This window comes from Prunus dulcis, chromosome 7, assembly GCF_902201215.1.
Source record: "Prunus dulcis chromosome 7, ALMONDv2, whole genome shotgun sequence".
Taxonomy (NCBI): Eukaryota; Viridiplantae; Streptophyta; class Magnoliopsida; order Rosales; family Rosaceae; genus Prunus; species Prunus dulcis.
In genome coordinates this window covers 2,792,315-2,813,803 of record NC_047656.1, presented here as the reverse complement: position 1 = coordinate 2,813,803, position 21,489 = coordinate 2,792,315, and the positions used below count along the sequence as shown (strand labels likewise).

At 37.4% G+C, this 21,489-nt stretch overlaps 1 protein-coding gene across 15 annotated transcripts; it reads right to left on the bottom strand.

The window, feature by feature from the left end:
* Positions 1–5,206: 5,206 nt before the first annotated feature.
* On the bottom strand, positions 5,207–16,696 carry LOC117634433 (exportin-4). Of its 15 annotated transcripts, none has more exons than XM_034368539.1 (33): positions 16,534–16,696; positions 16,277–16,391; positions 15,670–15,757; positions 15,324–15,432; positions 14,942–15,040; positions 14,799–14,841; positions 14,622–14,693; positions 14,411–14,506; positions 14,055–14,264; positions 13,495–13,678; positions 12,903–13,014; positions 12,725–12,811; positions 12,460–12,598; positions 11,793–11,889; positions 11,623–11,682; positions 11,334–11,443; positions 10,788–10,892; positions 10,288–10,361; positions 9,965–10,040; positions 9,214–9,405; positions 8,932–9,003; positions 8,517–8,588; positions 8,374–8,438; positions 8,173–8,275; positions 7,967–8,098; positions 7,471–7,614; positions 7,194–7,301; positions 7,049–7,099; positions 6,908–6,985; positions 6,712–6,825; positions 6,254–6,450; positions 6,093–6,162; positions 5,207–5,686 (listed from the first exon to the last, which is right to left on the bottom strand). In XM_034368539.1, exons 2-33 carry the CDS (start codon positions 16,367–16,369, stop codon positions 5,498–5,500), a joined length of 3,441 nt encoding a protein of 1,146 aa, XP_034224430.1. In that variant the 5' UTR covers positions 16,370–16,391; positions 16,534–16,696; the 3' UTR covers positions 5,207–5,497. The 15 variants fall into 15 exon arrangements, 9 of the variants coding, with proteins under 9 accessions (XP_034224430.1, XP_034224431.1, XP_034224432.1 ...); XM_034368540.1 differs by having other exon boundaries at positions 16,661–16,696; XM_034368541.1 differs by having other exon boundaries at positions 16,604–16,687.
* Positions 16,697–21,489: the final 4,793 nt, after the last annotated feature.

Genomic DNA, 21,489 nt, shown 5'->3' with positions numbered 1-21,489 from the left:
CTCTTCTACTCAGAAGGGTTATAAGTGCTATCATTTGGCCATCCAAAAGGTGCATGTTACTTTGGACGTGCCCTTCCATGAAAAATGTCCTATTATATTTCTCCCTCCTCTCCAATTTAGAGGGAGAGAGGGAGTGAATTGGAGAGTCTTGGACTTGAATTGGAGAATCATGTGTTTAAAGATATTGCTCTCGGGAAGGAAACAATTGGTCGCACTGACGAAAACGACCGGTCACCTAGGTCTGGAGATTGAGACGTTGCTCTCTATGAAGAAATGACAAGTCAACATTTGGACCTCGACTAGTCGCCCATGTTTGGAGATGAACAAATTTCTCTCAGTGATGAAATGATCGGTCGCACCAAAGAAAGCGACCAGTCGCTTGTGCATGAAAACAGTGACTCTCGTGATTCTTATGTAGCTGAGTTCGATGCAAGACCCCCCTTTGCCCAGCCACTGCTCTAATCAAATTGTGATAGTGAAACAAGTGAGGTAATCCTTGATGTTTTATCTATGCCAAGTTATGAGTTGTCCCTACGTACCACTCATGAGAAACCTGAAGTACAATACTCACTTGATATATATGCAAAGTCTAAGTATCCCATTAGTTATTATGTGAAAACTCATCATTTATCTAAGTCATTTGCATCATATTTGTGTCAATTATCTAGTGTATGTGTGCCAACTAAGTTGCAGGATACTATATTTGACCCAAGTGGATGGATGCCATGAATGTTGAAATGGAAGCTTTGAACAAAAATGCAACTTGGGATTTAGTTCCTTTTTCCATGAGGGAGAAAGTTGTTGGATACAAATGGTGTTCACATTGAAGCATAAGATTGATGGTTCCATTGACCTTTATAAGGCTAGATTGGTAGCGAACAATTATACTCAATCCTTAATCGTGACTGCCCTTGTTGCAGTTTGATATCAAGAATGCGTTCCTACACGGTGATCTCAATGAGTAGATATATACGGATTTTCCTCATGGTATTCATGCAACCTCTGAAGAGGGTGTTGTGTGTAAACTGCAAAAGTCCTTGTATGGATTGAAGCAATCTCCTAGGGCGTGGTTTGGAGGGTTTGCGGTGTCTATGAAGCAATTTGGCTATGGCAGGGCAACTCAGACCACACCTTATTTTTTAAGCATCATAAAGGTAAATTGACGACTTTGATTATTTATGTTGATGATATGATTGTGATAGGGGATGATTAGGCAAAGACTGGAATATTGGATCATAAACCTATTGATACCCCGAGTGAACAAAATCACAAATTGGGGTATATCCTGATCAAGTCAAGTCCCTACTGATAAAGAGCATTATCAATGGCTTGTATGGAAATTGATTTATTTAGCTCATGCATGTCCTAATGTAGCATATGAAGTGAGTGTAGTAAGTCAGTTTATGCATTCTCCTAGTGAAGATCATATGGGTGTTGTGATGCGTATTTTAAGATACCTAAAGGTGACTCTTGGCAAGGGGTTTTTGTTCTCTCAGAATGGCCATATGGATGTGGAATGATATACAGATGTTGATTGGGCTAGTTCAATTACTAATAGACATTCTACTTCTAGATATTTCACTTTTGTTAGTAGTAATCTTGTTACTTGGAGAAGTAAGAAACAAAACGTGGTGTCTTAATCAAGTGTAGAAGCTGAGTATAGTGGTATGGCACAAGGTGTGTGCAATTTATTGTGGTTGAAAATACTATTGGGAGAACTTGGATTTGGTCTTGAGAAACCTATGAATTTGTATTGTGATAATAAGGTTGCGATTGCAATTATTCATAATCCTGTGCAACATGACCATATGAATCATGTGGAGGTTGATCGACACTTAGTTAAAGAAAAACTTGATGATGGGATTATTGCATTTCCATTTATGAATTCTGAGTATAAACTAGCCGATGTTCTTACTAAAGCTGTGGTGGCGACTACTATCTTTCTCAACTTGCTTGACAAATTGGGCATGCGTGACATCTTTGCTCCAACTTGAGGGGGAGTGTTGGCGAGATCTTAGTTTGATTAGGAGATTTATTTCCTATTATATTAGGATTTTATTTTCTCTTTTGTACAAATCTTGTGTAATTAGGTTTTCTATTTGTTTCCTTGTATTACCTTACTAGGGTATACACGTTGTATTATAAATACCTCATTTTGAAAAATGAAAATAAATCAGAAAATATTTTACCCCATATTTTTTTACTACACCTTTTTTCAAGTTCAATTTTTGCTCTTACTTCGCAGCTGACTTTTAATTTCCTCTCATGGGTTGAACAAACTTCCATATTCAATAAACGAAGAAAGAGCACAAGATGGTGGTGTCTCTAACATCTTTAAGCAAGATAAGATGTGGGTTTGCTACACCACATAGTGAAATTCTTTTACAAATGTGGGGAGAGAGAGAGAGAGAGAGAGAGAGAGAGAGAGAGAGAGAGAGATTGGGTTTTGGTTCCATTGCTTTGGTTGAGAAGATAGAGTTTTCTTGGCATAACATGTGTGAAATAGGGTAAGTAACACAATTACTAGAGGAGACACCAAAATGATCTGGTTTATTCCTTACGCGGGATGGGTATCTCTGCTCTTAATTGTCAGCAACTGGGTTCAAAGACAGAGACTTGAAATTGTTAGACCCAATAGACAAAAGAGAAGTTTTAGATGTTTGTACCTCAGATGGTGCTACTACAGACGCATTCTCATGGGAAGCCGATTAGAATAACGGAGTGGTATTAAGAGAGGGGTTAGCTGCAGAATCAGTTCCGTCAACTTTGGTAGAGACAATATTAGTCGCAAAATTTTTTCTCTTCTAATACATTTTGTAGACCATAGGAGCCGGAATAGAGGGAAGAGATTGGAACACCTTGAAAGTCTCATTGCCCACTAAAGTTGAAGATGACTCCCTTTGAGGTTTAATGTCTATCTGTAAATATGCCAGATTCTGATTCAAGCTCAAGCCCAAAATCTCATCAACTGGTAACTTTGTCAAATAATCACTAAACTCCAAATGTGCCAAATTCTCACCTTCACAATATGGATGCTCTCTATGAAGGGGAGAATTGGAGATATCCTGAGAAAAATAAGAACTATGTTCCTGAAACTCAACATCCATAGAGACATAGTACTTGTTTGTGGGAGGATGGAAACACTTGTACCCATTTTGGGTAGAAGAAAAACCGAAGAAAATACACTTGAGATTTTATCATCAATAAATTACACAAACCACCAGAAGAAGTAGGAGTAGAAAATGGACCCCAAACATCAGTGTTAACAATAGCAAAGGGTTGTTCATTTTTATTGGAGGAATGTTGAAAAGTAACATGATGATTCTTAGCCAAAATGCAATGTTCACACCGTAAACTAGAACTTAAAACTTTGTAAATAAATTAGGAAATAAGCGTTCCAAATACAAGAAAGATGGACGTCCTAAACAACAATGCCATAACATAGTCTTCTTTGGTTCTGATGTATGATCCCCATCAACTTGAAACACAAGGCCAACAGTGTTAGTTTCTTCAAAATAATAGAGATGACCCCTCTCCTTACCAATTCCAATCATCATCTTCATGAGAAGGTCCTGAAAAATACAATAAGTTGGAAAGAAGGTTACATAACAATTTAATTGTTTGGTAATTTGATGAAGATATTGCCCCCCCTTGGCTGGAGCAGGTACTAGAGAGTGATAGGATGCAGACTTAATGGTGCTTTTTTGTTTTTCTCTGTTGGTTATTTGGAAGTGCTGTGGTACTATTTTTCCTTGACCGGATTTTCCTCCTTTGGGGGTTTTATATGTCAAGGTTTTAATGAGGCCACTCTTAGCCCTCCGTTTTGCCATTTGATTCTATTGTAAGTGTTGATGCAAGTTCAATGAAATTCTTCACTTTGATTAAAAAAAATAATTTAAAAAAAAAAACATAGAGCAAATTATTGGAAAGAGAAGGAACATATAGGATAGAGGACAATGACAGAGTAGGTGTCAAACTAAGGGAACCAGCTCCTTGAACAGAAGTAAGAGCACCATTAGCAACTTTAACTGAGCTGCGATGAGGTGCAGTAAAAGTGACAAATCGAGGAGAGTCACTAATAATGCGATCAGAGGCTCCGAAGAGGAGAAAGCACAATTGATATTACCTAGAATGGTTGAGGGATATGACTATGCACTAGATAGACAAAAGGTATCATTTCCAGTTGTGTCATGTAGTTTCAAATTTCCCCCTTATCGTACTGTAATTTGTACTTAACAAGTGTATCTTCCATTTTATGGTTTTGTTGTAGAACTATGGTCAGAAGAAACCAAAGCTTTCGAAGAAGAGTATATTTGCACAAGTGAGCCAGAGATTTGTGTACAACAATGACATGGTGAATATTTGTTTAGACCTAGATTCTTTCGGCCCTTCGATGGGCCCCGTTTTGGGTAATTGAAAAGAGGTTTTCTTTCTTACTTGAGATCCTAAGAAAATCTTGGTGATATGATTACATGAGAAAATCTTTGATGGGCCCCGTTCTTGAGCACCATCCATTGTAATTGTTCCTCCAGTATATCAACAAGATTTTCTTTTATTACAATTCAAAGTCTTTTTTAGCACTATTTGATCCATACCTCAACAAAAATTCTTAGTCTATTAAGTTTGTTTGTCTGAGTATTGTAGTTGCCTAACTCGGCGACGCTAAGCTTTTAATAAGAAAAAGCCTTGTTGCCAAGGTAACCAATGGCCGTGAGGTGTTCTTTCCTCGACCACAATCGTGCGATTAAAGATCACGATCTGACGCACTGCACACACCACAAATCTCAACCACACACTCGGCCACCGAGACTACCACTCAGCCGGTTGAAATTTGATTTCCTTTTTGTTATCATAATTGATATATGAAAAAAAAATAAAGGCCGAGAGGAAATACTAGTACAGCATGGTGACTCTGAAACCTACGGCAAATATAGTATCTCCCTAGTTTAAAACAGTGTTACAGAAAATGGGTCAGATTTCTTAACCACCAGCAATCATGCTGCATCCATTCATCCAATAAGTAAATTCCGAAATGAGACTTGTTTAGAGATTACCTTAAGGAGAACCTTGAACAACTTGCCAATGCCAGAGCCACGACGTTATAACTCAGTCCTATCCTGTTAGCTTCTCTGTGTCTGATCCTAGTTAATCCAATTCAACGAAATCATATGCAAGGTGCATATGATAAAAGGTAGAAACCAAAACATAAGGTAAACAAACAAAAGAGGACATATCTGATGGCTGAAAAAATCACAAGCACAGCCCCCCAATAATCTGGATGGATAGCAGCGCCTGGTAAAGTTACTAAATGGTTATCTCTTAACGTACCAATTGCAATCATTCAGCTTGGGATCACAACAATTCATTGGAGTATTCACAAAGCAATCATGTAAGGTCCCAAAATTGTTTTTGTTGTGCAATCGTACAAAAATGAACAGAACACCCCTTCCCACACACCTCCCCCCCTATTTACACAATAGAGTACATATGATCTGAGTCACATTGTCCGCAAGAATCCTCGAACATCAATCAGGAAGCTGTTCAGATTTTTCCTGAATACTTGATAGTTCTTCCGATCAAGAGTAGATGAAAGCTGATTCGCACTTGTAAGACACTGCAATGCATTTGTCAGCCTCGATTTCAAAGTTGCATTTGCCTGCCTCTCTATCAACTCACTGCCTAATCTCTGCGCAAAACCAAGAACAATTTGTGAGGAAAGAACAAAGAATAATTTAAGATATGAGGAGTGATAATTTATGATTGGAACCTATTTAATATAATCGGACTACACACAGGCAACTCATCTAGCAGTATTGGAGAAAACAATTGGCTCAAAGAATGGTGAGGTAAAAAGACACAGCTTTGACTACTGCCATATATCAGTACAACCTCAGAAATGTGATACGTGTGTCTATAGGGGGGCTAATTTGGGCAGAAACCCAAAAAAATCTCGAACCGATATAGCCTAGGATACAACCAGAAGTAATAGACACTTCATTACCATACAAGCACTTCAAAACATAAAACGCAAATGTCAGTCATCCAATTGAAAGACCCTGTTAACATTATAGAAAAAGCTTCGAGAGAACTACCTGGTATAGGTTTTGTTCACAAAGTATCAAAGGAAGAAGAGCATCTGCTGCACTGCTGACCAGGTCAGGACTGAAATCATGAAATGAAAGCTTTAAATTAAGATGGCAACAAAAGCAACAGGATGAACTCCTTGAACCACCATGTGCGTCTCAGCCTTTACCTATAATCCTCAAAAAGGAGTAACTGCAGTACTGAGCGAAGGAACCGGCTCAAAATGCCTTCCTTAAAATTTCCACCAGGATCCTTAAGACCTGCAGCATGTGAGCCCAAGCCTACTTTACCAGCACTTGTTTCCACGTAGTGGTAGGAAGCAAGAACTCTCAAAGCTCTCAAACACATATCAACGATTTCCACGTCCTAACAAAACGTTCAACCATGCAGGTTCAGCAAACAAATTTCTTGTATAAAGAAACAATGCATGCACATATAAAAACATAAAATCCACAAACGCCTAAAACTAACATACATATAATGCATTTTTTTAATGATGTACTTCGTCTCTTCTTGGTTGTTCAGCTTGCAGGTCACCACGAGCATAATATAGAGCAATACTTGCATATATCTGTTACCTAAATTGGTATCCACCACTATTATTTAAAGTTTAAACACTTAAACTACCTGATGGTGAAGACCAAAATCAAGAGTTCCTAGTACATGAGAAAAGGCTTCGCTGTTTAGTTGTGCAACTGTTTCAGGATAGACCTCCAATAAATGTGACAGCAATGAGAAGTACTGCACAAGAATTATACCATAAATTAGCTTCAGAAAATAAAGAAACAGGGGTTTTTCCCTCAAGAAGGATAGAAGGTCTCACATCATAGCAAAACTTGGGGTATTTCAGCAGGTCCAACGATAGGAGAGGAGTAACTATATGAAGACCAAAATAAACGACCTGCAAGAGCAACGTGTCAGATATTATCTACAATTTTGTCACAGGAATGAGATTCAAAGTTACCTGAGATATGTTTGTGGCATGTGTCGCTGTAGAATCGGATGAAAAATCAACCTGCAGTTATGTATTCATCAATAGATTCATAAAAAGCTTAATAGCAATGAACAGATGAACAACCTCAGTGCAAAAACAAAATAAAAAACCATACCAGATCTTTGGAACAAAGGCTTGAAAGGAGCTGGAGGAGAGCACGTAGATCCTTGTATTTCTCAGTCTTTGCTTCAGTAAGTAAGCTGGTTGACAGACTTATTGATATCTGCAAGAGCAATGCAGACGTAAAGCATGCAGATAGGAAACTAACTGGTTATTATAATCTTAGTGGGATACGGCTGCAACAATCATGATTTCACAATAAACAATTCATACCATCCAAAATCACTAATTACACACAAAAACAGAGTGCAATGCCCAGAAGAAGAAAATACCTTGCCAATATTGTTTGCTGAGTAAAGCTGAAGCAAACTCATGCAGAAATTAACAACAATAGCAGTTTCCTGAGCCTCTAGATAGCTTATTTGTCCATCCACCCAAGAAACTACAAACTTAAGTATCAGATATACAACTGCACACTAAAAAATAATTGAAGATCAGTATAAATGAATGTACTATCAAAATTCCATTAAAAAGATTCACCACAGGTCAAAGCATAAGGGAAAAGAAATCCTTAAGAGTTAGAGGGATTCGAATACCAATGCTTCAAAGTGAATTGCAAATACTACTGAGTGATTTATGAATGAGAAAAAAACTTAATCAAGGAAATGGGCAAGGTATCTGTACAATTTTTGAAAAACATGCACAAATAGGAAGAACAAATTTTATTATAATTACTCTAGAAAGGGGGAGGTCTGAGAAAAATGGAGCTTTGAAAGTCAACATATTGTGAAAGAAAAATACACAATTGTAAATGATTACAAATAATACCTCATGTTTGTAGACCTCAAGAAGAACTAGAACAGGATTCATTACAGAGAATCCCAACTCATAAATTGCTTTTTGTGTACGAGGTTCTGAAGCGCTGGCAGCCCCCCGAAGCCTCTCCAGCAAGCAACTGACCTACAAGATGTTGTGATGTTATATTGTTCTTGTAAGAAAATTAATAGAACTTCTTTCAGAATTTCTGTCCTCACCGGCAGGATAATATCTGGTTGTTGAGCAATGCTTTTAAAGTCAGACTTGCTTGACATTTCCACAAGATAAGTTGCCATGTGACCCATGAGATCCCTCACATACCTTAATTGAAATGTTACACAAAAATTAATCTGTACAACATCACAAGTTCTACAAGATAAATGGTAGGCAGCGAAGGAAACTTAAAATGGAAGACCTACAGGTTTGATGCCTCTGAATTTCTCAAGCCAGAAGCTGAATGAACAAGTGTCTGAGCAAGCGAACGCTGGAGCAGAAGGAACAAATAGATGACACAAATGAAAAATGATCAATAGCTCCAAGTCAAAGCATATTAAATTCTCACCTGGTGAGCTGTATTTAACAAGAACAAAGTTTTTTCATTAGCAAAAGCATTTGCCAGGTCACGCCATGAATCCTGAGAACAAAGTTAGAAAATCAAGATAGACTCACGAGCATCATTTCTTGCATATAAATTATAATGAGATAACAAATAATTCACGTCAAACTTAGTTGTAAATAGTTTCATTAATCTTAGCAAGAGAGGTAATGCACCAAAAGCTTGTTTACATATAGCTCCAGTTCTGGAGAGTTGATAATCCACAAGAATATAAAGGAATAACCACTTGAAAAGGAGCATCTGAGCTTTTACCAGTACCAAAAGTTGACAATTATAGAAAAGAATTTCTTCATAATTAATGGGATAATAATGTATTTTATGCATTTCAAAGCACAAAAATGCATGCGCTTATCTAACTCACCAATGCAACAAGGTGAACACAAATATGTTTTTGCTGCACAAGGGCATTAAGTAGCTGGAAACATGTGAGCGCCTGTCAAACAAAACTGAAAAATCATCACCAGCCTTATCTTAATCTGGACAAGAGAATAGCACTAATGTTTGAAAAGAGTACCCTCTTAACACTCTCAGTATATTATGTACCATAGTTGTAATCAAGAAACATGATAGTGGAAGTAATGTTTGAAAAGAAAAAGTACAACATCAAAGACAACCACCATGAAAAAGGTTTTGTAGCACACACCTGCAGATCCTTCTCTCCAGGATATGACATCAGTGCTGTCAAGGATATGCGCACAATAATGTCAAGCACAAATTTTCCCTGATTGTGTTCTCCAAAAAATTTGAGCAAGATGTTTCTGGAGTTTCTTTCTCTATTTTCTTCACGAGACATTAGGTATGTACAAGACCATCTTGCAATGAACCATATAACAGCCTGCACAAAACATCAGCTCTAATAACTGAACTGGTAGAATGGCTTGAAGACAGCAAGAAGGAATCCCAAAGCAGCTGTTGAAAAGGATAATAGGGATGGAATACAGGAGGCTTAATAGTTTTTCAAGAAATTACAAAACCTCAATTCCTTCATAGAGCCCAAATGAATTGTTAATCCTTAAATAAATGATAACCTACTCATCCCCTACCCATGAATGTACACTATGTTCAACATTCAAAACGTGAACTTATTCCAATTCTCAATCTTGAACCTAAACACATATAATGGAGCACAACATAGCTTCCTATTGGTTAGCAAAAATAGCATCCTATAGAACAAAACAAGATAGAACTAAGAAAATACGTTTTCTCAAAGAATCTCAAGTTCTTTAGACACCAGATCCCTAAAGGCCTGTTGGCGCTGAGGACATTTGGTTCATATATATACGCTTCCTGCAAGGTATAGTTGCACACCAGATATGCATTTGACACCCATAATAATGAAATGCATGGCACATAAGGTATGTAATATGGGACCACATAAATGAATTTAGTGTTACCTCCATGAGTCGAGGACTGAAAACTGATGCTCTCATTTCTGGTTCTAAACATTTCTCAGCAAACCTTATGATTGAGCTGCATCAAATAATTAAAGCAAGAGAAAAGCCAACACATAAACAAGATGTCTAAATAAAGGTACTTGGTTTGATTTAAGATCATGAGTTTGTGCTTTAATGTATGATGTATATATATATATATATATATATATATATATATATATACGAAGTCTAATGTTTCCATTTATCTCATTCAGTATCTTGAATAACAAAGTTCAAAGTCTAATTTCATCTTCAGAAAGGCTGACGGGAAGTGAGAACTTTACCTGCAAAGAATGACGAGAGGATGATTTTCTGCTTCCAGATTTTGTGGAAAATGAATTTGCATAGCATTTGGAATCTGAACAACACAACATAAACAATAATCAGAATTCAGAGTCATGGACATTCAAAATAGACTTTCAATTAAAGATAAAAATTTATGGTCACCCTCTTTGTCCATAGAGTGTCAACAAACGAGAAGACAGTTCAGCACACTCAAACATAAAAAAAGTGACTACTAAAATCAAGTAGATTATCCTATATACGAACAAATTTGTGTAATAAAATATCCCTCTTCCATAAGGTCTTATCTTATTATTAATTATTCTTTAGCTTTCTTCCAACAATCAAAATTGGATGTATTTAATATGAACAATCAGAGTCGGGGAACACAAAACACTTTCATACTTCCATATGATTTTATGAACTCTGGGGAATGAACAACACATGCAGTAGTTAATGCACATCAAAGCTCTCAAATAAGCAGAAATAATTGACCCATTACCAGGGGTGTTTCTCCCTCCCCTTCATCAGCGATTACATGCCCAGTAATGAGTAACAATGAGTAAAGTTCCTCCAAAGTTTCAGTTGGATCAATAATGCCCCTGCCCTAAAAACAAGTGAATAACTTATAAGTAACTGGATGAGAAGAAAAAGAAAAGAGACTTTCGCTATTTGTTACACTTCATTTGAGATAAGAAATCTCCTGCTTTATTAATAGAGAAAATGAGTTGACTATGAATGAAGAAAACTAAAGTAGCATCTTTGATTTTTCCATTCTTTTAATCAGAAATTCGGTAATTTCCATTAATTCATGTGCTTTTCCATGTGGTGCTCTCTTTCCTATAAGAAAAAAAATATTACAGTGATCAAGCCAAGAAGCTTAATAAAAGAGAATTTATGGAAAGTCAATACACATTAAATGACTAATATATTGTAGAATATCCCCCACCATTGAGTTTTAAGAGCAACATTACATTACAAATAGTACTTGAGCACCAATATATGGTTTCAATAGAGATATCCTTCTGAAATAAAATGGTAAAAACACCTGATTAAGCCGTTCAAAACGCTCAGTAAACAGCCTTGTGAGCAAAGGAATTGTGACATCAATTGCTGCTCTAGCGATAAGAGCATAGGAGCTTAACCTCTCATCCAAGGCTGCATTAACCATACAGTAGAAAGGTGAATAATATCAAACCAAAAGATTAAGTTAAGGTAATGATAATGATAATGATGATTGCTATTGTTATGTAAATACCATGCCACTTTTCTTTGTTTGAACAAGTCAACCAATATACATAATGACAGGAAGAGTCTTATATATAAGTCTCCCATACCTACAATGGATGCTTGAAGGTAGTCAGAGTCATCATCTTTAAATGCTGACGCAGAAGCAGCTGTATCACAAAGGATTCATCATCATGTACTGATTGATAATTGAAAAGAAAAGCAGGAAAAATGGTTTTGGAATCAAAACAACAAGAACAAAATAATATGTCAGAATTACCTTTTAGTTCAGCCTGTACAATCAAGGCAAATAAACTAGCTGTGGCATTTTTCCCTTCAGCTGGAAGCAACACATTCCCGCCACTCCTATTAATTGGCTGGAGAATTTCCAACAAAGAAGAGAGAGAGAGAGAGAGAGAGAGAGAGAGAGAGAGAAGAAAAACTCAATGACTGCCTTAAACTTTAACATAATGTGAGAAAATTACACATTCTTCATGTAGAAACAAACCCGCCACACTGATCAAACTCCATTAAATAACATTTTTTTTCAAAATAATAAAAGCGCTCGCCACCTACAAGGCTGATCCTTTCTAGTACACTTCTCTCCCCCCTATCCTTTAAGGCCTTTTTTTAATTCGCCGGGTAGAGCAGCTCTATAGATAGGGCTAGTAAGGCACGAGAAGCAGTGAGCAGGAAAACTCTCTATTTAAAGGACAGGAATTGCACATTAAACGGAAGCATGTATTATAGTAACATGGAATGACAATTAAACAAAACTAGAACAAACTAGAACTATAATATTTAAAATAGGTATCAATAAATGATCGATGAAAAGTACGTTTACATTGTCTGACAAATATGGGGGAAGAATAAAATCTCCACAAACTAATGCATACCATTGTGCATAAAAAATAAAAATAAAAACAAATAAATAAATAAACATTTACCACAAGGAGGGCAGTCCAGGCATCTAGTAAGATATCGCGTGCCTCCCAGCTCCACGTCTCTTCCTCAGAGTTATTAGTCATGAGGTTCTTAACGACTTCGGACATCAGTACGCATAACAAGGTAAGAGTGCCATAGGGCCTGAATTCCAAAGCAAAGGTTGACCCCATTCAAACTAAATAACATGGGACAGGAAATGCCATCATAACAATTACCTTAATATAAATGATAACTAAACAACCAATAATCAGAAACTCCACCACTGACCTTGTTGATTTCAAGAGTTGGTCAAACACAGAGGGAGTTGTAACCGTTGCAATGGACAACAACGCACGACAACCATCGAGCATCTCACTGAAGAAAACCAAAATGAACTTGAGAAAATCGTGAAAACAAAAAGAAATATTACATGTTAGGAGGAAACAATAATTGACAAGGATATAACCTTTCACTCTTTCCACATTCAATCGCTTTAGAAACAGCATCAGGAGGATCAATCCACTGTATTATTCCAGAAAGCAGTTCGAGAAGATGGTGCTCATGCATTTGTACATTATCTAGATCATTGAACAAGTTACTAAAGTGACTGATGAAAGATAGATACAGAAGAAACCATATAACTAATATCACATAAGTAGTCAATTTCTACTTGAGAAAACATTCAAAATCAATCTCCATTTTTAGTTTGACCAGTGTTGTTAACCATTAATTAGCCATAAATTAAACGCCCAAAACCAAAAAAATACATTTAAGATACTAAAACTTTCAAAGGTTAATGCTAGGTTCACAGGAAACCAGATCATAACCCATCAGCTTCTGGGCCATATTGACATTGAGTGTAAGACTCCTAGCAAAATTTATCACACAGGCAGGTCATAGTTTCAACCAAACTAAACAGGCATCTGACACATTCCCTCAGATGATTATATCTTAATCTGACTCATACAGAAGAAAGTAAATGACATTAACAAAATAAAACATGTTACAAAATAAAACATGTTACAATTATAGAACGGGAGGAAAGGAAACAATTTTACCAGAAAGAAATACGGTTCCTGTCAAGGAGCAGAACTGTACAATTAACTTTCGTGCAGCGACAGCTATGGGGCAATCAAGCCAATAACCTTCACAAGAAAACTTCTGTCTCAGTGCTCCATATAAGCTCAAGAGCCACCCTATATGGCCACCAGTAACCAAAACATCACGCCAAGCAGGACCAGGCTACAAGTAACATAGAGAGACCAGAAAACTCATCAATCACTAAAACACACTAAATACTATACCATATTGCAGGATGGCTGAACATTACATAGTTACAAGATTTTTGGAAGGTGCAAGTGTATTGCCGCCAGAAACAGTAGTAATATGAACACGATTATTATTCTTATGATTTTAATAAGAAAAACAACTTTATTAAAAGGATTTGCTAATATTTGATCTTTTATTTCAGAAACCACGAACAAACATATAAAAAAGGTAAGATGACTCATCCACACACTTAGATCTATTCTCATGAGTGCTTTCAGTCAGTATGTTATATCAATAATGTTTCTAGAATATGAAGACTTCATGCTATGAACTTTAAAGAAGCAAATACCTGCACTAAGTTACACTCGGACCTCTTAGGTGAATCACTTCCTTGCTTGACTCCATCAGCAAATGCAGTTGTACTGAACTCCCAGTTCAGAATTTGAAGCATGAGGCGGAATGCAGCAGTGCAGACTTTAACCTCAGGTATAGCCGAATCAGACTCAATTATTCTATTTGTGACACTTAAAGCAGCATCTCGTGCCCAGCAGTAGAATGTCTATTGTTGAAATAAATAAAACAACAATGTGTAAGCAGAGAGGCAAAATCAAAAGACCGCCACATTAATCATCTCAAAGGAAAACTCTGTTCGTATAAAATAAATCAAATGCTTTAAAAACATGATGCAAACGCCAGTAGTGAAACCTTCAAATGGTCTAGCTCTAATGACTTCCGGCAATGCTCATGAAACTCTCTAGGAAGTCCCATCGCACTTGAAGTAGATGGAGAAAATTCAGAAACCTAAAACAAAAGAAATACTTGGTCGTAAATTTGGTAACATCCTAAATGCTGAAGCAAAAACAAGACAGAAACTAAAATAACTAGTTAGATGAAGTAAGCTGAAAAAGAGTTATACCAGAGATTCGAGGAAATTAATTCCAGCGAACTGCACATCTACACCATGAATGCCATAAACAGCCTGGTTTACCTGCAATCATAATTGGCTGCTCTAAGAATCCTGGATACCTCAGGTGCAAAAAAAGTGGCTGGAGAGATACACAGATACCCTAATGATAAGATATAAATTTCATACCTGATAGAAAAAGGCCTCCTTATCAGTAGCTGAAAATTCAAGCCTACACACAATACTTGGCAAGATAAATTTATTGAAATGCTAATTTATAAAGTTCCATTTAAATCATAGCCAATTTACATAGAAAATCATGCACCACTTACCAGCCCCTTTTCAACAATTGAGCAGCCACAGAAGAAACCTTTGCTTGAACGTAGCCCTCAGGTGAATTAGCATGTTGCATAACAAAACAAAGACAAAAACTGCAAACAAAATATACATATTCAAGGAATCATCAACAAACATATAAATAAACTAATGATTAATCATTATTAATGATAAGAACTATACCAAATTACAAGCTACGACGAGTATATTGGTTATAGAAGAACAATTGAGGTATTTTAAGAAAGATCTCCAGTTGTGAACTAATATTATTATTTCTCTTTTTATAAAGTAAACAAATTACAATAGTTGCGGAATAGTTTATTCATATTGCTTATGAGGAAAAAAACAAAGAGCAATACGTTTCAAGAGTGACATAACCTAATCATGCTTCTCTTGTTATCAGAGCTAAGAAAACCCCATTCTCTAATAGCTGCATTTCGAATTGCAGCTGCAGCCTGAAACCTTGCATTGGCCACCTGAGAGTTCTCTGAAATTATAAAATCACTATCAGCATAATAATTCGATAGGACATTTATAGTTCCCCAAACTCTTACCCTTAATCTTGCACCATCATTTACAGCAATCCTAGTTTCATTATCATCAGCTCATGTACAGTTATTTAACTCTATATTCGAGACAGGATATGGCAAAAGCATAGCTAATTACAGAAGACAAAAAGAAAACTACATTTATGTCTAACATGAATAAAGTATTTTTAACTTACCAAGAATGAATTTACACGCCTGGTATGGCTGGGGAGTCTGGGAGAGTGACAAAATAGTTGCCTCAGCTGCAGCTGAATTCATATGCATCTGCTCAAGGGCAACCCATATGTAAGAGGGTGCTCTTACGCAAACTTGCATGCCTATAGGATCACAAGTAAATGCATGCACATGTACATATGTCTATAGAATTCATTTATATATTGGATACCAAGTGACATGACAAATGACATGGTCATATCTTATTTGCTAATAAGAAATGGCATTCGTATTTTTTTTTGGGGAGAACACGCCATTCGGAATCCAAATTTTCTAATTAGTTTGCAGTCTCGAGTATTATTCAAATTCCTAAATTCATGAATCCCAGCTACACAAGCCAATTCTCACCAACTGCGATTGTGGGTTTTTAGTGTTTTCCTTCTTTCTCACCAAGTCGAATTTTCTTTTTCTTTTTCTTGTTCTTTTTATTATCAAACCAAAAACCTCAACAATTTCACTCTCACAGCTTTCGTTCAACTCTCTAAGCAGCAGGGAATGCAATATATTTTCATGTCCTCCATCTCGAAGCACCAAACAGAGCCAAGAGAGTGTGAGAGAAAAAGATTAGACCTGAATAGATGTGCAAGCGAGCTCGATGGAATGCATGGTGGACTGAAGCTGGCCCAAGTCCGCCGCTTTACCTCTCTCTGGAAATCCTTCCATGTTTTCCTCACCCGAAATCCCTCTGTTCAAAATAAATATTTTAAAAAAAGCAACAACAACAGAAAGTCACTGAATATCCATATGCATGCTTCTTAGATTCAATTCAAAACTTTCAAAATTGTTTTTGAGTGACTACAATAACATTGCAAGCACAGACAGATAACCTTATTATTAAGGAAATGAGATTATGGCTTAATCATGGTGATAGTAGCTAAGAGGAAAAGATTAGATCACCAGGAGACGAGAGACACAGAGAGAGAGAGAGAGAGAGAGAGAGAGTGTTTTGCTTACAAGAGGAGTTGTTTCAGAGAGTAAACGTGAGAAGAGAGCGAGAGAGGACAGAGAGGGGTAAATAATGTGATTGCATTTTTTTATAGGGCTTTTCCTTTCTTTTCTTTTTTTAGTAACTTTTTCAATTGAGAGGGGCGATAGCATACTAAACTTACACACATTATGCTAGGACTCGAACTCAAAACTTTACCTGAAGGAGTAAATACTTTAAATCACTACACTAGTAGGTCCTTTGCAGAGCATTTCCTTTTTTAAGTTAAACGTGGCTGTTTTCAAATTGTTTAATTTGTTTGTGCCAGATAAGGTGTTTCTATGGGATGTAATGTCTAATTTTATTAATTTCAGTGGAGGTTAATGTAATTCATTGGACTTATTATGGAGTTCTGATTGCAATTTGACAACAGTGGTGGTCATTCAAACCGGAAAATCAAGTTGAACCGAACTGGAAAAAACCAGAAAAAAATCATGTTGATCAAAAAGTTAAAATCAAAGATAAAATCAAACCGAACCGGTTTAAACCAATTATAATTCCAATTTTTTATCAATAAAAATCGGATCGAATTGGACCAAACCAACTTATAATTTTTATATTTATTTTAAATATAAATCCAAACTTTTAGGCCCTACCCAAATATGTTTGTGACCCAACTATAAAACCCATATGACCTTTTTCTTGTTTCCGAAGCCCATAAGCAGCCCACTTTCCTAGCCCTAAAACTCCACTTTATTTATTTATTTGGGTTTCTAGGTTGAATGGTTTTTGAATTTTGACCCGTTTCGCATTTTGGTCCTTCAATTTTCAAAATTGTTCTCGTGGTCCTTTAACTTTAGATTCGTTAAAACAAATGGTTCCACCGTCAGTTCTGTCAATTTTTTCATTAAATTTACAGGTAAATAGGTCTTTGCAGATTGGTTTTATTTCCCCCCATTGTGAAACTTGCCTTCCCTCTAAAGCTCAAGGGCTAGAGAAGATTTTTGATGATGGGGCAAGTTCTGATGCTTTCTATTATGATAAGAACACCTCAGATGATGAGAATAACAGTCGCCATGTGTTGAGGCCCAAAAAATCTGAGGTCGAGCCCAAATATATTTCTAGCCCAGTACGACACCTAACTTGGGAAGAAACACGACTTAGGCACGCAAGAGTTAGTCATATGCGCTTGCACACGAGCCACACCAAGCAAATAAGCAACACGCCACGCTACAAGCTTAACTAGGCCCAAGCCACGTGAATGTCTGAGGCTTGCTGAGCGGGTTATGGTATGGATGGGTACGAGTATTCACAAGACCCATTGATGGTCCAAGGAGTGGAAGTGTTGGGCTGCTTGGGAGCACCAAAACTCAAGCCCATTCCTTGAGCCCAAACACATGGGTAAGCATGAGAGAGATAACCCAATAGCCCATCACCACAAGAAAAGGCCCAAACATCTTAGAAAATATCCAATAGCCATAGTCCACAACACTTGGAAATATCCCACATCAGTCAAAATATCTAGCACCTTGTCAAAACCAAGGCAAACCCATATGCACAGGTTGCTGGAAGTAAATCACCTTTTGACCAACACCCTTACCTATTCTTTCCTTTGCAAGCTTTGGTGAGAAAACAAGAAGGAAAACGTGAGTGGCGTCTTACCCACATGGAGAAGTCCAGCTGCGTGAAGGTCTTGGAACTCCAAAAAGCATTGTGCCTACATGCTTATTCTGGGAAAGTTTCACCAAATAAGATGGAATGGAAGAAAGTGAAGGAAAATGGGAGAGGGTGGCTTGATAAAATTGAGTGTTCCAGCGCCTATAAAAGGAGGCACCTTTTTACCTAGCAAACGAATCGATCTAGAGCAAGCAACATCTTTACTCATTGCTGAAAGGTCCAATTTCATGCTCTTGTCTTCCATTTTCTTCCTCTCTCTTCCATAAACACATCCAGAGAGATCAAGCATCACCTCTCACCTCTAGAACCCTTCAATTTCATGCTATGTTCTTCCATCTTCTTCCTCTCTTTTCCATAAACACATCCAGAGAGAGTAAGCATCACCTCTCACCACTGAAACTCTTTGATTTCAAGCCATGTTCTTCCATTGCTTCCCTCTGTCAAGCCACTTAGGAGCTTGACGAAGCTTTCGTCAAGCTGCTGAAAATCTACTAAAGCCACTCATGCTTCCATCTTCTTCCTCTCTTTCCCATAAACACATCCAGAGAGAGCAAGCATCACCTCTCACCTCTGGAACCCTTCTATTTCAAGCCATGTTCTTCCATTGCTTCCCTTTTTCTATTCTGTCAAGCCACTCAAGAGCTTGACGAAGCTTTTGTCAAGCTGTCGGAAACTTGCTTAAGCCACTCATTCCTCTTCCTTCATTCTTTCCTCTCTTCCTTAAACAAATCCTCTCAAAATTCCCTCTCCCCCTTACTTCAAGCCTCTGTTTCTCATAGGAAACCCAAGCCTTCTCTCTCTCATGCTAAATTCATGAATGCTCAACTCCCATGCCACAAGATTCTCATGCCAAGCCGTACTATTTATCTGTAAGCAACTGTTGGTTTTGTTGGTGAAGGAAGCCAAGATGTTTCCTAAGGCTTCACGAACCATTCGAAGCATTCTTGGGGCCTGATTCTTGAACTCAAACACAAGGGAAATTCTAGCCATTTGCTCTCTACAGCAGCCCAGGCCCAACTGTAGCTGCCAGAACGAAAAAGCCCCTACATAAATTGGCAACTCTGTTGGGGAATAGGCCGTTATCTTCACCAATACCTCCAAAGAAGAAGACCAGAAGCAATAAACCAGAGAAAATAAAAAGATAAGAACATTTCCTCTTTCTTTTTTTTCTTTTTTTGGCTATCTACTTCACAGAACAAACATAATATAGATTACTCATGTTCCCCTTCTCTATGTCTTAGTTCTCCGTTCTCAAGCAAAACAAGATCTTGCAAGAAGGCCCTAGAGGCTTTGGCAAATCCATCATTCATGCCATTGAGCAAACTACACATGCAAACCCCAAAATACTTGGGGGCTTCGTACCAAGCAAATTTTTTCAAAAAAAAAAAAAGGAAATAAATAACCAAACACAGGCCAAGCATTTGATAAAGAGAATTGAACTTCTTTTTTAGTTTCTGCTTGAGATGTTCCAGTAGTTGAAAAAACCAAAATATGCTTGCAGTAACCAAGATTCAAGCCAAGCAAAACATGGAAGATAATGATGCACTATATGAGATGCTCCTGGAAGATAACACAAGCTCTATATTCATGCTGCCGGAAGAGTGAACCCTTATGCCAGACCAAGCTATATCTTGATTCAACTCAACCATTAGATTATCCACATAGCAAGTCCAAGCTAATCATGTCAAGCCAAGTCACGTTCTTCCATCACCTATCCCACACTAAGTAAAGCATTGACAGTTCTTCCAGCACCTATCCCACACTAAGTAAAGCATTGACAGCACCTACTCCACAAGCAAAGAATTTCCAGCACTTATTCCATGTCAAACAAAACATTTTCCAGCACCTGCCCTATTTCAAACGTCCTTCCAGCATATGCCCTATTTCAAATGTCCTTCCAGCACATGCCCTATTTCAAACATCCTTCCAGCACATGCCCTATTTGAAGCATTCTTCTAGCATCTAGCCATCATGTCGCACGTCATCACCTCCACTGAGGTTTTGTCCGCTAATTTCAAGTGTTTTGGGGCTGATGCTGTAAACTCAAACACAGTGGTGAATCAAAGCTCAATCCATCCTTACGAAAACCCAACAAGCTCATTGCATCCGCAACACCAAGATTGGATCCCCACCATCTACTAGCACGTCTGGCTATTGTCAAATGATATCCACCATGCTAAATATCCCAAAAACTACATTAAACCATGCCACCTTAGCCAATATCATGCCAATACCAAGCATCCAAGCATACAAGCCAAAGCCAAGCGTACATGCCAATACCAAGCATCCAAGCATACAAGTCAAAGCCAAGTGTACAAATCAATACCAAGCATACAAGCCAAAATCAAGTCAAAATCAAGCATACACGCCAATACCAAGCATCAAGCCAAAATCAAGCGTACACGCCAATGCCAAGCATCCAAGCATACAAGCCAAGCATATCAAGCATCAAGCCAAAATCAAGCCAATGCTAAGCATCAAGCCAAAATCAAGCATACACGCCAATGCCAAGCATCAAGCCAAATACCAAGAATACGTGCCAACATCAAGCATACATACCAATACCAAATATACACATCAAAACCAAGCATGCAAGCCAATATCAAGCATACAAAACTAATATTAGATACACAAGTCAATGCAACTCTTACAAATCACAACCATGCAAAATCAAGCCTCTCTAGTCACTCCAGCAAATAAATCATGCAAGCTAAGTTATTTTGAGCTAATCCACCGAGCATTTTCTTCTCTGTCATGCCATAAAATAGGTCAACTCTTGGTAACTCTAGTGAGTGACCTCCAAAATTACAGTGTCTAGGAAAGTTCTTCAAGGCAACACCCTCGGTGTTTAAGAAGGATTGGGTTTTAAGTGGGACCATTGCGACCCCTCCAACCTTCCCCAAAAAACCTGGCTGTAATTTCAGAGACACTTAACTAGTTGAGTTGTTTCCACTTAAATTATCAAAGAATTAAAAACCAAAACAAATTAATACTATCTGACATAAATTAGTCACTACAGTCTGACATACCAAACGAGCCCTAAGAGAAAGAAGAAAGCATGAATTTATTTTTTTATTTTTTTATTTTTTATTGGAAGAAAGTACTTTTTTTGAGGAGAAAGCGTTGGGGGGGGGGGGAAAATAGTGCGGGGTTAGTAAGATGTTTCCCTCTTTTTTTTTTT